General features: G+C 49.2%; 2 protein-coding genes across 2 annotated transcripts; both read right to left on the bottom strand.

The window, feature by feature from the left end:
- Window positions 1-9,560: 9,560 nt before the first annotated feature.
- On the bottom strand, window positions 9,561-12,416 carry ENH_00002030 (dynactin subunit 4, putative; the record flags this gene model as incomplete). The annotated part of the gene is made up of 2 exons (XM_013578207.1): window positions 9,561-11,765; window positions 11,931-12,416. The coding sequence occupies 2 exons, from the start codon at window positions 12,414-12,416 to the stop codon at window positions 9,561-9,563; spliced, it is 2,691 nt and encodes an 896-aa protein (XP_013433661.1).
- Window positions 12,417-12,544: 128 nt separating this feature from the next.
- Window positions 12,545-13,321, bottom strand: ENH_00002020 (hypothetical protein, conserved; the record flags this gene model as incomplete). The annotated part of the gene is made up of 3 exons (XM_013578206.1): window positions 12,545-12,703; window positions 12,821-12,906; window positions 13,066-13,321. The coding sequence occupies 3 exons, from the start codon at window positions 13,319-13,321 to the stop codon at window positions 12,545-12,547; spliced, it is 501 nt and encodes a 166-aa protein (XP_013433660.1).
- Between the last annotated feature and the right edge of the window lie 4,816 nt (window positions 13,322-18,137).

Here is an 18,137-nt window from a genome sequence, read left to right as displayed (position 1 = left end):
GGGAATATTGGGCAGGATGAAGGCTATTTCTGCATGTATATGCGAGAGGCCGTAGGGATGCCTGTATGAGGATCTACGATGCGGGACAACTTGACAATATGACGTAGGAGAACAGCACTGAGTGATCCACAGCTCAATATGGGAGTTTAATGTAGTGTTGTTTGTTCAAATCCAAATCAACCCGCGAGAAAGCTTGTAATGATTGTCTGTCTGTGCACGTCAGCAGCAAGGTGCTGCTTGCCGCAATCAATGACACAGGCTGGCAGTCTCTGTAGATTGTGACATCAGTTCACTAAATATTAATTGCATAACTAACTAACATCATTCGAGTGGAGACTGCCAATAGAAACTTGTGCACGTAATCGTGTGCGCAGGGTAACATTGTACATAGTGCGACAATGAATGCAGCACCACTTATATATTGAGCACGAAGAGTTTGGAACCATCTAAGAAATTCCGCGGGCAAGAAACTTTCATGGACCCATCCACTAGTCGTCAGTTGCCAGTGCGAAAGTATATGGAGAGCCATTTCTGCTCAAGGCAACCACAAGCTCGGTCACGCAGTGAGGACATGGGAAGCGCGCTTAGTGCTCTTTGAGCCTGGATGCCGAAAACATCAATTTCCAAGGAGGCATCATTATGCACAATGATTACAAGATAGTGGTGGAGACATTTTTTTAGGTTTGATGTAGGGTTCGGGGCGATGGAGTTTATCACTAATGAAAGCTGAACAGTAGCAGCGATCGTCTACCCGCTCCCACACGCTCAAATACGTCATGTACTTCTGAGTGTTTTTCTAGGCCTTTAATGACTCACTTACTACGTAAAAGAACCCTAAAGGTGAACGGATTATGGGTAGAAGGCCTCGTGTTATTATCGGGGGCCATTGCTCGGAGGGATTCGTCTTGGGTTGCAGGCGCTGTTCCCAGCCAGATTTTATAGAACCCTAGCTCAGCTCGTACGTGGAAACAGATTTACAAGCCTGAAGCTTCTTTCTGCCTGCTTTTTCAGTTTCGGAGAGCACTTGAGTGCAGCTTTATTGCTGCGCTCAAGCCAGAAGCAAAAGCTTCCGTGAGGAGCCGTCGTACAGGATGCAAGATGTCGAAGACACAGTCGTTGTTCTGATTCTCTCGATCTATTTGTACTTTTAGGGAGTATCCCTATTGTTTCTTACAGTTCCGAAGCGTCGACTTCCAGATGATTCGCCTTAGCTCAGCTGCTCTCAGACAATGGAACACGAATTTGGCGTTGGGAGGCTATCTAAACTGAACTTGGTGCCTTCTCGAAGCCCATTTTTTACATTTAATTAAAAAAGAGGGGTTCGATGGGAGTACTAAACAATGTTATTGGCTGCGAATACCGCAGCCAATAACATTGTTTAGTGCTAGTAGAAAGCAGGGACACTGCGCACTGCGAGGGCTAGGGCATTAACCTGCTTAGACCAGTCCCATTTGCCTCACTATTACTCTCAGTTCATTCTTTAGGAAAGTGCTTTGTAGAATTAGATCTTGGTAGTCACTGTGCAGTGGTGCAGCAGAGTGTATGTTATTCGGCACTAGGAAACCACACAGGCACTCAGCTGGGTTTGGTGCAATACGAATGGGGACCGTGTGAGATGTCTCACACTTCACATTGATGAGCGGCAGTCCACACCAGTAATAGTTCAGGGACCATTTTGGAGCATGTGCCCGAAAAGCGTGATGCGTACAACAGTAACGGACTAGCAACCAGCCCGCCCGAACATCTGCTTCTTTCATGCCCACACAGCATAAAATCTGTGAACCACATGAATCAGAGTTACTTAATTTCGGGATTCAAGCTGCGTAGCGGACCATTTGGCTGTGCCACCGTCCTCCCGTGGCAGTGGCGGAGCTTTTAGCCTAACGCATGCTCTTGAACATTTGATTGCCGAAAGGCAATCCTACACGTAATGCTCTACACACTAGCAAACGCCATGCTACGATGAAGTAAGCACCGTGACAAACTTCCTAGGCTCTTTAGCCCTGTAGTGAACATTACTAGAAAAAGTAGTCCCGAAGTAGCCTGCAGAGTCATATTGCTCAGAATATGTAGAATGACAAGATTGAAAAGTTGGCTAGAAGTACTCACTATTCACAGGGACTTAGTTCTCGAGCGGTTAGGGCAAGGGCACTCTGTATCTAAGCCTGCAGTTCGCGGCTGGCAAGAGGCACCGAAGCTGCAGCTCGTGGACGTAGATAATCCTCCCAACCGTTTGTTCTTTTGGAACGCTTCGGGCGGAAAGTCTACACTCTTTCACTCTTTCACTCTTTGATGCGACATTATCTCCAAAAAGTTTGAATAAGTCTGCAGCCAACAACATCTCGAACTTGCTTCTCACGCCAAAAGATGGCGACTTTTCAAGGTTGTTTTTAGACCAACGCGCTGTGAAGGCACGTAGAACAGCGCAGCCAGTCTGTGGTGACAACATGTGAGGTTTGATAGGTGCTACATCTCGTAATTTTGCATGGCTTGGCCTTCTGTTTTTGACCTATCAAATCGTGGCCTTACCGGCCTCCAGATGTAACTTGAAGCTAACGTACAGCGTGCCACATGGGCAGGTGCTACAACTTTCGAGTCTGGCAAGAATCTCATGTGAGGAATGCTCAAAAGCTGTTAAAATAGTTGTGAGCTCCTGATGAATAATTGTCATGAAGAACAGTTTTGCAGCCAGATACGTCTCCTTTCCTGCCAACGATTATGGAAATGCTTGCCTTCCAGCAGGGTCTAACACTCATTGCACAGCCGTTCCTCTTCCCCGGTACAAGTTGTGTTTTCCGCAGTGCTATTTTTTGTTTGCTCTTGTATTTACAGTGAGCCATTCACCGTAGTAGAAAACAGTAACAAAAAGCCAAGAGATATTGCACACGCTGCAATAACATAACTGATAGCAGAAAAGGCAGGGACAACCTAAAAGCACTGGCGCAAGACTAAGTTTCGCAAATGACACACAGAGGATATGGACGGTATTGGCTTCACTCACTAAATCCCTCTACTACGGTTTGGGACCATTGCCAGCCTAGTCACGCTAGTGCAGGAGCCGACATGCCAAAAGTGCACAGTAGAAGCTATTCCTTTATCTCCTCTCAACGCTCAGGCTGCTACTCCCTGGCCTTGCTACTGCGCAGTTGTATCTCAAAAAGTAGGAACGGCTCGGCAGCATGATGCAGTTATTCGCGCAAGGATTCCACTTGCCCTTGGGAGTTTCCCCTGTAGCACACATATTCCACGTAGAAAGTACTTTGAAATCGCATGCCTTTGCTTTTAGTTTGGCTTCAAAATTGCGTATCCCAATCATCTACCGCGCAACCCCTTTATATGCATGCCCCGCTACGAATTCTCCCTGCACTAGGATGTCTGATTCAGTCGTTTATTGAAATATTCTTACGTAACAGTGCAGATCTGAATGTTGCAATCCCGCCGTACACTCATCGACAGTAGACTGCCTTCTGCTTCCTAGCGTTAGCTCGCTCATATCCCTTCTCCTGATGTCTTTCCTCACATTGCAGCACATGTTGCTTAGAGCTACTTCGATTTCAATGAAACGTCACGAGTTTCAATTTATTCATGTTCCTCTAGTTGGTCCGAAGCCGGGCAAACCCCAGTGAGAGAAGGAGAGTCGCGATATAGGTTTGCTGAGTGCGTTTCTTTCGACGCGGTGCTTATCTGGAAACCATGACTGGCTTGATCTCCATGCTAGAAACGACTTCATACTACGCACGGGGCTGTTTTCTAAGCAGTCTGAGTGGCATATGCCACAGTGCTCATGGGCTTGCACTAAATCGAGGCACTTGATCTGGTGCATGGAATATGACAGAGGATAGTAGACTGCGGACGATTAAAAATGCGTAAATTATTACGAACCAGGAAAACAAGCGAAACTTGCTCAGCAAATCTACAAAAAAATAGAGCCCAAAGCACAGCTGTCCCGTAGGAGCTTTTACCTCACATAACTGTCATGCGCTATAATCTGTAGCTTTTGCATCCCTCAGGCAATGCGGGAAAGCCAACAACACGGTCAACTATGCAGACTTCTCCTACGTAAAATCCAACGATATCAGCGCGGAGCTCTCCATTTCATAGTTTCCGTTGCTTCAATCGCCTTAGGGATGCGCTCGAGACCGAGTGATAAAAGGGCTATTAATGACTTCCATAGGCCGGGGGACGCATCGCTGCGAAGAAAACGTTACTCGACGAAACATTATGGAAGAGACCGAAACATACTCACCCCATAGCTCCTCGACAGAAAGCAATTGTGGAATATTATCCTTACGTCTCGCATTACCAAGCATGCCGTCTGCGTGTCGGGCTATAGCTATACTGGCAATTTTCTTGTGGAATAAAACATCTCCTTAGCCTGTGAGAATGCTCACCGGAAACAAATATGAAAATCGTGCCGCGTGCAGGATCTGCATCATCTGCACGCAGTTTGAATCTAGTCTTGCACGTGTCCAGCGCTGCGTATGCACAAATAGCAGGCAAATTTCGAAATATTAAGCTAACTTTCCACCAATCATGAATTGTTCGCTTAGCTAAACGGGCGCACCCGAGAAGCGGGCGAGTTATGCAAGGCGAAAGGAGCAGAGACACTTCTGCAAGATAGCCAAACCAATGCCACTGCAACCTGCATTTGAGCTTACAACGAAACCTCAAAAGTAGATGAACTGCCCCTGTGAGAAAGCTTTCCAATTCAGCTGCGAACGCCCGTAGATCCTGCAAGAAGCACCGGCAATGATACAAAGTGGATAAGATCTAGGGAAATTACTGGCTCCCAGCCAAGTGGAAAAAGGACTTCTATGGCGCGGTAGCAAAGCGTCTAAATAAGAAAGACTTTTTTTCAGAAATCGTTTCACTCACTTCTATATCCAACGAACCTCGCCGCAAAAACTGCTCAGAAACAGGTTAAGAATAGACACATGAAACCACAGGGGAAATTAAGTTTAAATCATACTGTCTGCAAACTCCAGAAACTGCTCATGCTCGCCTTACTAGTTGAAGAACATGAACCTCAAAGAGTGCTCCGCAGAAAATTAAGCTAAACGTCCCTGCAAGTCCCACATCGAAAGCAGATAATAAAGCTGGTCATTTTGGGCCCGCCTGGTCACTTAGCTACTCCATAACAGTGTGAAAAAATTCGTTTCTTCTCCTACAACTAAAACTAAAAGCAGCAACTTCAGTACATGGCAAATCGCCTCTGCCGAGCCTTGCAGCTCTGACGGCGATTTACACATCTACTTCAAATGGAGGAAAAGAAAGACAAGCCTTCGAGGTCGTGAACAATTCACTAGCACAGGATCGTTGTTACGACAGCACTTGCAGCTTAAAGGAATTGCAGTTCTCACTTTCCACCGCAGCAGGACATGACTTCCCTAGACCCTTCACAAAATCCAAAATTTTGAGTAAGCCAGCTCTTGCCTGCAAATACTAGCGAGCTCTGGGAACAATTTCTGCGCAAGAAATGCTACAGGCGATAAGGATAAAATGCGTAGTCAGTCTACATGAATTACTCGCAAGGCACACTGACAAGCTCTACGCAGTGTTGAAACTTTGGTAGGAACAAAAGCGTCACCTGGTAGTCTTGAATTTCTGGGAAAGTGTAGATCGACTCGGCGGAAATCTCGGGGGGAACGCGAAGCAGAGAACGAATAAACTGCTGTACTGCACCTACTGCTGTCGTTAACAGCGGTCCTGCTATGCCTCCTTCCGTGCTGCGTCGTGCAACTTGTGTATGCCTAGGACCACTCAAAAATCGTCTATTGTCTTGGCTCCCACATGCCTCTTCATATGTAGGTAAGGTAGGTACGCGTCCTGTTAAACGAGCATTCCGATCTGCAGAATGCGTGGGCTCACGAGGAAAAAACACATAGCGCATTCACTGCAACTCAATTTTCCCGCTAGCACCACATGATGCAATGAAGGCGCAGAGCTGGTAGTGGGCCATAAACTTCGCAAAACTCTAAGGGAGATTTGTTTTTTCACTCCATATACTACCCGCAAAGTTCGGCGCAGATGCATTTCCATGTAGTGTTATGAAATTGCAACGTGCTGACGCTGGGCAGCGCACTTGGTGTGCTAGCTTCCTTGAAAATGCATTGGCCTTTTTCTGGCTCTTCAGGTGGTGGGCGCAGGCAGTAATGAAGAATGCAAGGACAGTCAGAACGACAGACATCGCAAAAATACCGCGAGTCAGACCGGGTCTTCGAGATGCCAGCTGGATCCGAAAAGTTTGAGGCAGATATTCAAGGCTAGAAATTGCTGACTCGGCCGTCACATGTGTCGTGGCCTCGGAGTTTTCGAATGCCATTGGCAAGAAAATGAGGTGGACAGAATCATCAAACCAAACTACTGGACAGAATAACTTTAAACCAATGGCGCAGAGGTCTACCACAACAAAAGAGACAATGCAAAGTTCTTTTAGTAAAAGGCAGCTTATATAATTTCAAGCAAAAATCCAAAGCTCCGCACCGCACTCAGAACCACCGGACACCGGTAACGCAGTAGGGAACATCGATCAATGCTAGACCACTGCAAGCAACAAGAAAGCACGAAATTAGGTGCTTATTTTGCAGCTTAAATGAAAGCGAATAAAAGTGAAAACATGGAACGGTAGTTTCAACGAAGAAACACCGTAAGTTGCACTTCCCCACAAAGCATCTTGATGGTCCCACAGCTTCAGAGCAAAGAGTTCAAACCGTGCTCGGCTTTTACATTCGCAACCTGCTCATAATGTTCAATCGTCATGGAGCAGCTAAGTCAATATTTGGATGCCAAGATTGGTCGCTGCAATGCTAGAAAACACCTTAAACACAAACCTTCCGGCCGACTAACCGCTGGGATGGTGCACACGAGAGGGAAGGCGACCCCCAAAGTCAAAACCTTACTGCGGGAAAGCCTGAGTAAAATTACATTGTGTCTCCGGTCGGAGACGTCTAATCTTGCTGTCATCACCGAGACGGTTTGATAATGAAGCTGCGTGCGAAGATAATCCAATTAAGTTTTTGTCCATCCTACCTTTGTAATTGAAGAAGCGTAATCTTGATGTCCACAAGCCGACTTGCTTTGTATCTACAGAAGCTTCACGTCAGGGTGATTATGATTCAATTTTTTTTCCATCTGGGGAGCTTCACACTGTTGCCGTGCCGGTTGGCAGGACCCACACTATGGTTTCGGATTCGGAGCCTTACCGAATGAGTGTAGCTTTCTAAAGATAACCCTGATTAATGGTACCATATCCGTTTTCAGCTGTGAATAATTTATTACTCCAAAATGCAAGCCGTACCTCATGTCGCTCCAGCCTCGAAGTAACTGTCATAGAATGTTTTGGACGCTGCCAAATGCAGCACAGAAACCGGTCTCGTAATTGCTACATTTCTTACTCGAAAAGACCATTGAAATCCAACACGGTCTATTTATCGTGCACGCCGTCTGCCGTCTATGTTGTCCATTGCGAAAACACCTATGCAAATGCAAATTTCAAGCCATTCTTTGGTCTGCCCGCAAGGGCAGCTGAGCTTCAGCTCGAGGGCGCGAATACTTAAGGGAAGTTAGTGTCTAGCACAGTTACTTTGTTGGTGCCTTCAGCGTCCACCAAACTGCCAATGTACCGGAACGCCAGCGAAGACACGAAGGTCTGGGCACTGCGGCAGAGGCGCCAGCAGATTCTATAGGAGACAGTATTCTAAGTCTTCTTCCTCAACTTACTGCTGGGTGCTTTGACTACTTTCTTAGAAGATGATCTATGAGGTTAAATTCCTTCGCAACCCTAATGCTGTCTACCGCGTCGGCGAAGTTAGAGAAACCCGAGCTTCCAATTTCGTCCCAGCCACTTGTTGCTTTGAGGGCAGTTGTGGCAGCACCGTTTCCAATGCAGTGAATATCCCGCAGGTGTAAGGCAGTACGAAGCATGCTGCTTGTGGCCAGATTCCAACGCAGCACGCCAATGCAAGGCCGTGCTTGTCCCAAGTGCTCTATATTTAAGAAAGGCAAGGGTGTTTCCTTACCCGATGGCAGTTACAAACGCCTCACTCGGACGGAGAGAGCCACACATGGGGAAAAAGCCATCCCGAACACAACTACAGTGCCTAGAGCTACCGCAGGCCCGTAGGGGTGCGCCACCCGCTCGACTATAAAAGAACTGAAAGGCAGGTACACGCTGTAATGATGCTAATGGCGTGAAGGATTTTTTCAGAATCAAGCAGCAAAAGAGAATCTAATGTCGTTCTCCGAACAAGGCTATTGCAATTGGGATCGTACTGCCCGGAAGACTTACGCAGAGAAAGTGCTGAATCCTATCAAACGCAATCGGATTCTAGGCAAAGTGTATCCCTGCAACACGCCCTCACTTGTTGGGGAGCACGCGCATTGGCGGCTTCGGCAGTTCACCAGTGCATTGCTTGATTGTGGGCATTGTCTGGGCAAGTGGCCCCCACAAGCTCCCATTTTAAGCCACCATGATAGGCCCTCTGTGATAATGCTGGCTCCCTCCGCCCAGCTTCCTCTTGCCTAGTAGATTTGAGGTACCTGGCCTTGTGGCCTGACACGCCACTAGGTAATGCCCACTAACTGATATATTTCATGCTAACTGACATCCTAGTTTTACTTGCCATGTAGATGACAGGTACTTCGTCCTACCAACTCGCACGTCCCAAGTAAGGTCCGTTACCCGATACATTACACTTTTACTTTAGTCATCACTCTCGTAGGCAGGGTCCCACATTAGCTAACTGCAGCAAAAGTCTAATACCTATGGGTGGTGCTACTGTTGCCCTGAAGTGCAGATATCGATTACGTAGGTGACTGGACAGTACATCCGTCCTTCTTTGAGCTTGCATCGCCCCTTTTTGGCTCCGCCAGCTCCCCTGGATTTCCTATATTCACGGTCACTGCTAGAGTAGTTGGAGGCTGGAGCCCAAGAGTCTCATTCCAAGCACAAAAGCAGCATGCAGAAATGCTTGCAATGCTTAAGAGACAGATCATCTGAAACTCACTCTATGGAAGGAAACCTCGGTGTTGAATCAACTAGCCATTAGGCTCCCTCAAAGGCCGCCACGCGCAGTCATGTCAGTAGGAAAATCTATTCTCCTTTTCTTTGAAGCCGCCTTGAGCTCCAGATTTCCCATTCAACCAGGTATCCTGCCTACAGTGTCTCCCCAAGGGTACACGAACCTGTTTCGCAGCGTACATTCTACCATCTAGAAGACACCTTCTCGACTTTATCTGCACCCCTTATCTGTAGCTTGGCACTCTATATTTGAGGAACCGTTGAGGCCTCGCCCTTGCCTCTGCTCTTCCCATTTTCCGTCCTTTTCTATTCCCATACCCCTGCCTTTGCATCGACGTCTCACTGCCCCTGCTTATTCCTTCCTCTAGTTTGTGTGTCCGTGTATATGTATGTATTACTTTCTTTTTCGACCACCCACCGTGCTTCTCTCGCTGCTTGGGTGCGGGGATGCATTTGCCGCTTTCTTTTGCTGCCTGGCGCCATCTTTTGAAAAAAGCGGAGCAGGAAACTGGAAAACAAAACCGCATTTAGAGGCGCTTTTTCAAATTGACTCTGTGCGCTTGAACGCCAGAGAGTCTCCATAGCCCCTTATGGGGCCTAAAGCCGCGACAATAATCATTTGAAATGTTGGAGCCTCCAGACCTGTTCCCAATTTGACTTCAGCCGCCAAGGGCAGCAGCCCCAGTCTGTCATTACTGTTGGGATGCACTTGCACCTCAAGTCTTAGCAACGCTGTGTGGTCACTCTGCATTAGCACCGCGTCTCTTGTCTCTAATGGGTCTACATCTTGAAGGACCCCTTCGCCTGCCCCTCCCGCACCTTCTAATTCGTCGAGGACTTCATCATAGGCAGCTAGTTGTACTGACAAGTCGCCGTTCCAGTCTACAGTCCACCAGCACTCGTCTTGCTCTTCATCTTCTTCTTCTTCATCTTGCAGTTGCTGCAGCTTCTGTAGTTGCTGGCGAAGCTGCTGCAAACGCTGCTGCAGTAGAATTCGCCGCCTGCATGATACAATGGCGGAGCTGAGACGCACGATAACGGGCGAGTCTGCAGCGCTAGACAAAGACAAATATACACAAGCGGTTCGACCCTCCGAAAGGTAGAGCTGGGTGCCTCCCACGCAGCACTGCACTGTCGGCAGGTACAGGTTTGCTGCCTTATTCACGCGGAAAGGAGGCACGCCCTCCAGAGCCAGGCCAGCCTTCACCACAAACCTACCGCAGCTGTTGCAACGCTTGCTGCGACGCTGCAGCAGCAGCCGACGTTTTAGCGGCAGGAACAAACATCCCGCTGCTGCCGCCGCCAGAGAGTCCGGGCACTGCAGCAGCTGCTGCAGGCCTACACGTTCCTGCATGCACAAGCCCCTTGCTGCAGCTACCACGCGACCCCCGCTGTACACTGTAGAGACGTCTGGGTGACCCCTGTCTACCAGGAGCTGCTCCGCATGCAAAGGCTGCGAAAATGAGGGATAGAGACACTTGCACCAAGACGTTGTGGACACCGAAGATACAGACCCAGCATCGTCCGCTTCGCCTGCTTTTGTCGGCTCTCCTACTGTCACTGCTGCTCCTATTTGCTCTGCTGTTCCCCCTCCTGTCAGCTGCTGTCTTGCTGCAGCAGCAAGGGCCAACGTTTCTTTAACGCTGCAATGCAGGTGCTGCCCCGCGGCGACTGCTGCTAGTGAGGCGCGGGGGGGAGCAAAGGACCAGCTCGGTGGCCTCCTGTACGACCAGATGTCTATGTTCCTCAACTGTTTGTCTCTTTCCGCCTCAGCCCCATCAGCATCGCTTACTTTCCAGTGACCAGCTGCTGCCGCTGTTCCTGCTGCTGACCGTCTTTTGGCATCTCGTGGATTGGAGCTCGCTGCGGCGGCAATCAGCGCAGCAACAGCCCGGCTCTTGACTGTTTGCTGCAGCTGCCTTCTCCTCTCCGTCTCGCATGCGTTCTGCTGCAGCACGTCCAGCACTTCACCAAAGGCAAAGGTAGCCATCCCAGCTCTGTCCCCTTGGGCCCCGAACACTGGCAGCGCAGCAGGAAGACACGAAGAGACCCCTGAGATCTCCGAGCTCCAGCTGCAGTGGTTGCAACAGTAAAAATACACATGCTGTCTGCTGCAGTAAGGCCCTACCCTTGAACCCGCCGCTGCTGCTATAGCCGAGTCACTCTCGTCACCTTCAAGCGCATCAGGAGAAGTAGGAGCTTCTGCTTCGTCTGTGTCGCCATCTAGACTAGGGACAGACAACAGACTATCGCAGCGCTGCGGTGCCCCAGGAACTGCAAATCCTCCCACTTCGTCCACGCGTCCCTGTGCCGCTGTTGGGTCTCCCTCGCACATTGCCGCAACAATTCGCCGTCCTTCGGCTGCTGCTGCGGCTGCCTTTGCTGCAGCTGCCTTGGCTGCTGCAGCGAAGTCAAGGAGGGGTGCATAATCGACGGCAGCAGCAGCTTCTGCTGCTGCCTCGGCTTCTTCTGCGGCTGCTGCGTGCCTCCGGCTCACAAGAGACAAATCCTCATCTCGCTCATCATTGTACGTAAAAGGGTATGCCATCCTCGGGCTGCTTCCCGCAGCCAGCCCTAATCGCCCCAGCTCTGCCTCATCCTTCTTTTTCCGAGAAAGTGACAACCCGTTCATGCAACGGGGACAGCTGAAACACTTGCTGCAGCGAAAGCCACAGGCCGCCCCTTCAGCAACAGGCAGAAGCTCCAAACAACCGGGACAGAAGTAGCATTCCACCTCTTCTGCCACCTACAGCAACAAACCGCAGATCCGAAGGCATGCGCCCGTCAAGCCACGCGTTCATTCATGCTTCCAAACCGTACACGCCTACTGCTTTGCAAAGTACCGTAATTGCATGCACCATAATATAGGTCTAAACGCTTCAGGGTTAAGCCTTGTGCGGGTCTTGCCTACTTGGAGCGGCGACAGAACACGCCCGCAGGGCTCGCACACATACAGCTCCTCCAGCCTGTAGAGGCAGCCTGGACGTGGCTCAGGTGCTGCTGTTGCTAGTTCTGCCTCTACGCGCCGCAGCTCCTGTAACACCTCTTGCTGTTCCGGAACTGCGGCATCAAAAAGCTGAGGATCAGAAAAGAAAGACCCTTCTCTTTGCTGCTGCAGTGTACAGACACGCCTACGGTAGTCCAAGTCCGCGTTCAAGAGTATATACACGTCGTTGACACTGCTGCACCCGGTGCTGTAGCTGTTAGCGCTCCAGATGAGATCTTGCTCCGCACGCCGCAGCTTCCGTAAAACCTCGAGAAAGTTGACTGGAGGCACGAAAGATATATCAGCCCAAGCCTCTCCTGCATCCGCTTGTGCTTCTCCTGATGTCGGTGCATCTGCACGAGTGCCATCTGCTGATGACGTAGTTTTGCGTGCAAGTTCCTTGCTTTTCATTGTGCCACCGTACTACCAAAAACTGCCCCAACTGGAATCTGCAGACGCAATCGCTAACGAGTGTGTATTGGTTTTGCCGTTTACGTCGCGACCCCTATGTTCCTTGACATATTAAGGTTCAAAATTTGTCACGGATGCGTCTGCTGTTGGTGTTGCTGCCTTCTATGTTGCTGCTCTGGCTCCAGCTGCTGTTCCTCCTTGCAGGGCAGCAATAACAGGGGGTCAGCAAGACGCCTCGGTTCTTCCCTATCAAGTTGCTGAATGCACTCTAAGACGTCGGCCTGGAGCTGCAAAAAAAAGTAAGATAAAACAGCTGGGCAATAGTTATGGTGAACTGTTTCTAAACGGGCAGACAAGTAGACAGCAAAGCTCCGCTCTAGTATAACATGAAAGCAGTACCTAACCTTGAGAACAGCTCTGCGTCTTGCCGCCTCCTCTTCGATGTCTCTTCTCAGAGCAATAGTTACAACGCTCCCAATTTCCAAAGGGGCTGAGGTACACACCAGAACGCATATGCAACCAGAGGCTTCGCCGTTTCAGCGTCGTGCAGGAGCGATGCCCTGCCTGTAAGTACAGCATAGCCATTGCTTCACAGACCTACCTTCGTGTTCAGTCTTTAGGGTGAGGGATAAAGGCTTCCGCGCCTTACCTGGAATGAGAGAGGCTGGCAGACAGAAGAATTGTTTGTCTGCAGTGATAAGGGTCACGAGGCCTCCCTCATTGAAGCCTCCGACAGTCAGTCGTACGTCAGACTGCGCGCCAAAGCAAGAATGAGGCGCAGAAGCGTGCTCGCTGTTGTTATCGTTCGGGTTGTAGCTGGTGCTGGCGGCCGTCGCTGGTACAGTGCTTCCGGGCGGCCTACTGCTTGAGCGCGGCCCCGTGAAGCCTGGTGAAGACGGAAGCATCCGGACCCTTAAACTGCAGCAGAACCCGGAGGAACTCCAATAAGACTCAGCAACAGAAATAGCAGCAGGGATTGCCGGTTTGCGGATTCATTGCAGCAACTGCAACCGAAATGAAGCTCATTGAGCCAGTGCGATTGTTAGGGGTGGAGGGGTCTTCAACAGGTAGATCTTGCCAATGAGGGATCACGAAGAGCAGAACTCAAAGAAAACCAACGGACAGCAAAATGATCCCACGGCTGTGCGCCAGTGGAGACGAGGCTATGGCATTTACTATGTTAATTTACTTGGCCTCCGCAATATGGTCCCAAACATTATTTAAAAATGGGTTGAAATGCACACAGGAAAAGGGTCCGACGAGACACAAAGTTCACACCGTCACGAGTACCTACGAGTACGGCCTGTGCCGCATACAGCCTGATGGTGTTTACTAGTGTGAGTTAATTCGAGTGTAGTTTCCGTTATATGCGTGGAGTTTCTTGTATGACGATATCTATGTCATTGTGCACCGTTACTGCTGTGAAAAGTTGCTGAGGCCGCCGCAGTTTGCTGGGCCTCCGCAGCAGGAGCCCAGATAAGGCTAGAGGCAGATAGAGGCAAAAGTCGGAAAAGTATGAGAAATAAAGAAGGTCAAGAATAAGTAGATATTGGTGCTGACTGTTAGCCTGCAGAGAGGAAAGGGCACACCAAGTAAACCCGTTGAAGGATGTGGTAGTGTTCAGGTTTAGTGAGCTGAAAGTCTGAGCTGCGGAAAGTTGCACTGCGTTTATTGGAGTGTGTATCAAAGCCACATCAAAGGTAAAGTATATGGTAGTACGATGCTAGAGTGTACGGAAACTAATTCGAACTTACTCACAGTTGTGTCAAGAGCGACGGAATGTGGCGTGGAGAAAGAGGGACATGGCTGTGTGGGGATAATGTCTGGTTGTGCATGCCACAGGGCCAAAAACTTTGAAGGCTTGTTGGAAGAGAAGCGTCGCATTGTGCTTGAGCTATTGAATTCTTATGCTTATGGCATACTAGTTCACGAAGAGTACTACAATGGCTAGGAAGAGCAGTAAAGGGCTACCAATGCGTGAAACAAGCTTCATTTCTTGAAGTATTGTTTTGGTGTTCACATCCGGGGGCACAAGTCTTCCGCATCCTGAATATTTTTGTCTCCAGGCAGATGCATCTGCCGATTCTTCCTGTGGTGGGGGCATGCGGCAAACAAGCGCCGGCGGCTTCGCATCAGCAGGCTGCAGCAACACTTGCTGCAGCGCCTCCGCCCAAAACAAGTTCTTTCAAATGGCTACCTAGCCAGGCAGCCCCTGGCTAGCTCTAGGTAGTCGACTAAGCAGCTAGCTAGGCGGGCAGCAAAGGCCTTGGCCAGCAAGTTAGCTAGCTAGCTAGCTAGCTAGCCAGCGGGGCGAACTAGCTACTTCAGCGGGCCACCTAGCTAGCTCGCCCAGCAAACAACAGCGTCTAGCTGGCTAGCTAGGTCGTTAGTTAGCGAGCTAGCTAGTGTGTGTATCCAAATCCTTTGATTTTGCGTCCATACACTACCTAAATCCACTAAGGACTCATGGGCCTCTTGCCAGCCTCAGAACGTGCGGAATCGCTCAATTTTGTAGCAAAGCGCTCAGAAAGGCGAGTCCAAAGTACTTTTACGGCTCCAAAGCACACCTTTTGCGCAGAGTTGCAGGGAGAGGGCCCACAACGGCAGCTCATCGTCCAAAACGATGCTGAATGTCTAGCGCAGGTTCCTGTTAGCGCGGGCCTCACAAAGCAAAGCTTGGCGATTTCTCCGCGTCTTTTCTAACGTCGGGAAGGAACTTTGGTCCTTATTTGTCCCGTAAGCGCTGTTTTGGAGTAGCGACACAGAATATGTTCAACGTCCAAATAGCAGCAAAGGCATTAACCTGAATGGTACGCCCCTTGCTTGAGCGAGACACGAATGGCAAAGCTCATTGCCCGTTCACGCCTACAGCGGCCCCACTGCTGAAATAGTTCTCCAAGCACGTGTATAGCTGCATCGTAGTCGATCATGCAGGGAAGTTCACTCTGAAGATAAACCGTAGTTCAGAGAGCACTCGATAGACACAGTGGCAGCTTCTTGTTTTGCGTGTCAAGAAAAAGCTGCTTCCTCTGCCGCAAGCACCTGCAGGAGTATGCGGCATTGCACGGAATATATTAGAGAGAGAGCACGTGGACTCAACTGTGGCTATGCTATAGTAAAGTAAAGCATAAGCTTAACAGGACACAACACAACCGCGCGTAGAGAAAACGTTGTAATGAGGATATTTGTGGCTTATGAACTGCGTCATGGCAACGGAAGCCCAACGTGTTGCTATGATCTCAACCGGGATACTCAAACCCAAATACTCCTTGACTGGCCGGATAACAGCAGTTTTACAAGTACTGGGGTGCAAAAGTGCAAAGCAAATGCGCCCAGTGGAAAAACTTGAATGCGATCATCAGAACCCACAAACTCTCTCGTTCCGTTAGATTGCCCCTAATAAATGCGACAGCAAAAACCGGTTCTTAACCCGTGTTGAGTTTTCTTAACCGTGTTGAGTTGATACTTTCCGTGCCAAGGATACTGGCGCTGACGGTCACCCTGGCATGTTGCAGTGTAGTACTTCGTTGCACTGTGAGCAATTTGATGGTAAATTTCCACTGAAATTGGGTCAAATATCAAAGCACTAGCGTGAAACTGCACACTCTATGTTTTTTTCTCGTGTCTGCATCTAGTACGGTTGCTTGTGATGCATTACTCACTGCACCCCCGCCGTTTCTCAACCCGGACGTATGCATCATTCCTAACGCTTGCGAAGATGCATGCATTAACGGCTGCCCGCAGTTATTTGAACGCTTCTCAGAGACATGGTTGCGCCATATGCATCACGCCAGGTGGCAAAAAAGGCCATATGTGTAGAGAATACTGCTTACTCTTCAGTCTTTCTCATTCGCATCACCAATCAGTCTCGGGCACCACGGAAATCGACCCTTTTCAAGGACACTCGTGCGGCAAGCTCTGCTCAGGATATGCACTTATATGCATTTTTAATATTTTTGTGAGCTGAACGTAAAGATCACGACAAAGTAGATGTGAATGCTCTGGACCGGAGACGTGGCGCGTGCCAGTAAAATCGATGCCATACAGGCAAGAGACATAGGCAGAAAGGAACGCAAGAGCTAATTCATCGAAGATGCCCTGAACCAAGTCGAAGTTTCCGATAAGCCTGATCAATTAGTGCGTCTTGTTTAGGTCGGGTTGACAAAGGAATGCCTAATGGAATTGGGGCTCCAGGCAGTGTCAGGGAACGGTTACCTCCCACAATTTGTCAAGACGGATCAGACTAGAACAGGGTCTAGACTGACATCGCCTGGAAGAATCGCAGATTTCCTAGCCAATTCTGTTGACTAGAGGGGAACACTTCGACAAAGTAAAATTAGCTCCCACGTCGCGTGTCCACTCTTAGCTGCCATCCTCGGCTGCAGGCGGCATCTCAGAACACTGATCTCTGCCTGCGATCCTCCACGTCGGAAGTGTAACTGCAAGACGGTAGCTTCCTTTCTGAAATAATTTTTGGTCTCTCATGATTAATTGTGGAGCAGTCGTCCTGCGTGTATCTTGTTGCTGGCAATTTTTCGCTCGTTGTTAAGGCTCTGCTCATCTGTTGAAGCCACACCGTACGGCCCACTGCCCCAGGAATGAGAGCCCATGGAGATTTCAACGAACTGGACAGCAACCCAGCAAATTCATCCCTTACTTCTTCTTCTGCGCTGCTTGTCAGAGCGCCCAATGTTTATCGTGGGAGAAAGGGCCTCAAACTCACGCTGGCTTCGCTGCTCACAGGTTTGGCCTCGAGTATTCTTGTATTTTTTATTGCTAGCTGCGCGTTTCGGCTGACAGAATCTAGAGACCTGGCGAATTCGCCCAGAAGGCTTTCTGAAGAAGTGAGCGGGGGAGCATGCGCTTGGCACAGTAGTATGCCAAAAAGTGACAGGCCATATGCCATCTCCATGGTGGTGCCCTGAATAGAGATTAACCTCTTCTTTCGCACCCATGCTTTACGGGGTGGTTGCTGCTAAAATATCAGTAAAGCTGTCACCGCACTATGCGGACTTAGTAAGATAAATGAGTTGCAGTGCCTGCGTGTGCCTGCACTATATTCTTAGAGCTTGATTTGTTCAATCTCAAACGAATTTTCTACATCTCTAAGAATTCAGCAGGGCGAGCTGCCTGATGCGCCTCCTTCTTATGAAGAAGTGCTTGAGATTGATGCACAACGAGACACTGGTAATGCGCGATGCCAAGCTGGCAATTCGCATCATGGTATCACGCAACGCCGAAGACGAGCAGATGCTATAAATGCTGTTGGAGAGATGTCAAGACCTCGCTCGGCAGCACGACGAGAAAGTTTACGTTCAAGATTTGATTCGAGCACTGCCTCTGCTGGGGCTGTTCTTCAGATCCCAATTGAACGTGTTTACGAATTTCCAAACGTCAGCAGCGAGCAGGTACTTCATTTGCACCTAGCGAAGGCAGAAAGGTGTATATCCTTCGATAATCGCCCTCAATTGCTTTTAGTTACTGGGCAGACTGAGGTTGTACCTTAGCACATTCATAGAATTATCTCCTCGGAAAAATTTCGCAATTGGGACATGGCGAAATTGCGTTCGACTGCAGACAAGAATGGATCTGTATGATATTCTGAAGTTTGTGAAAGGCTTTCGGCAGCCTCACCTTGGTCTTAGGAGAAGTAAGATATGTAAAGGGCTGCTTTTTAGAAAGAAGTGTTGGCAGCAGATATGAACACGGGAAGTTTCGTGG

Source organism: Eimeria necatrix, genomic scaffold, assembly GCF_000499385.1.
Source record: "Eimeria necatrix Houghton genomic scaffold, Enh_scaff105, whole genome shotgun sequence".
In the NCBI taxonomy this organism is placed as follows: domain Eukaryota; phylum Apicomplexa; class Conoidasida; order Eucoccidiorida; family Eimeriidae; genus Eimeria; species Eimeria necatrix.
This window is presented reverse-complemented; position numbering and strand designations above follow the sequence as displayed.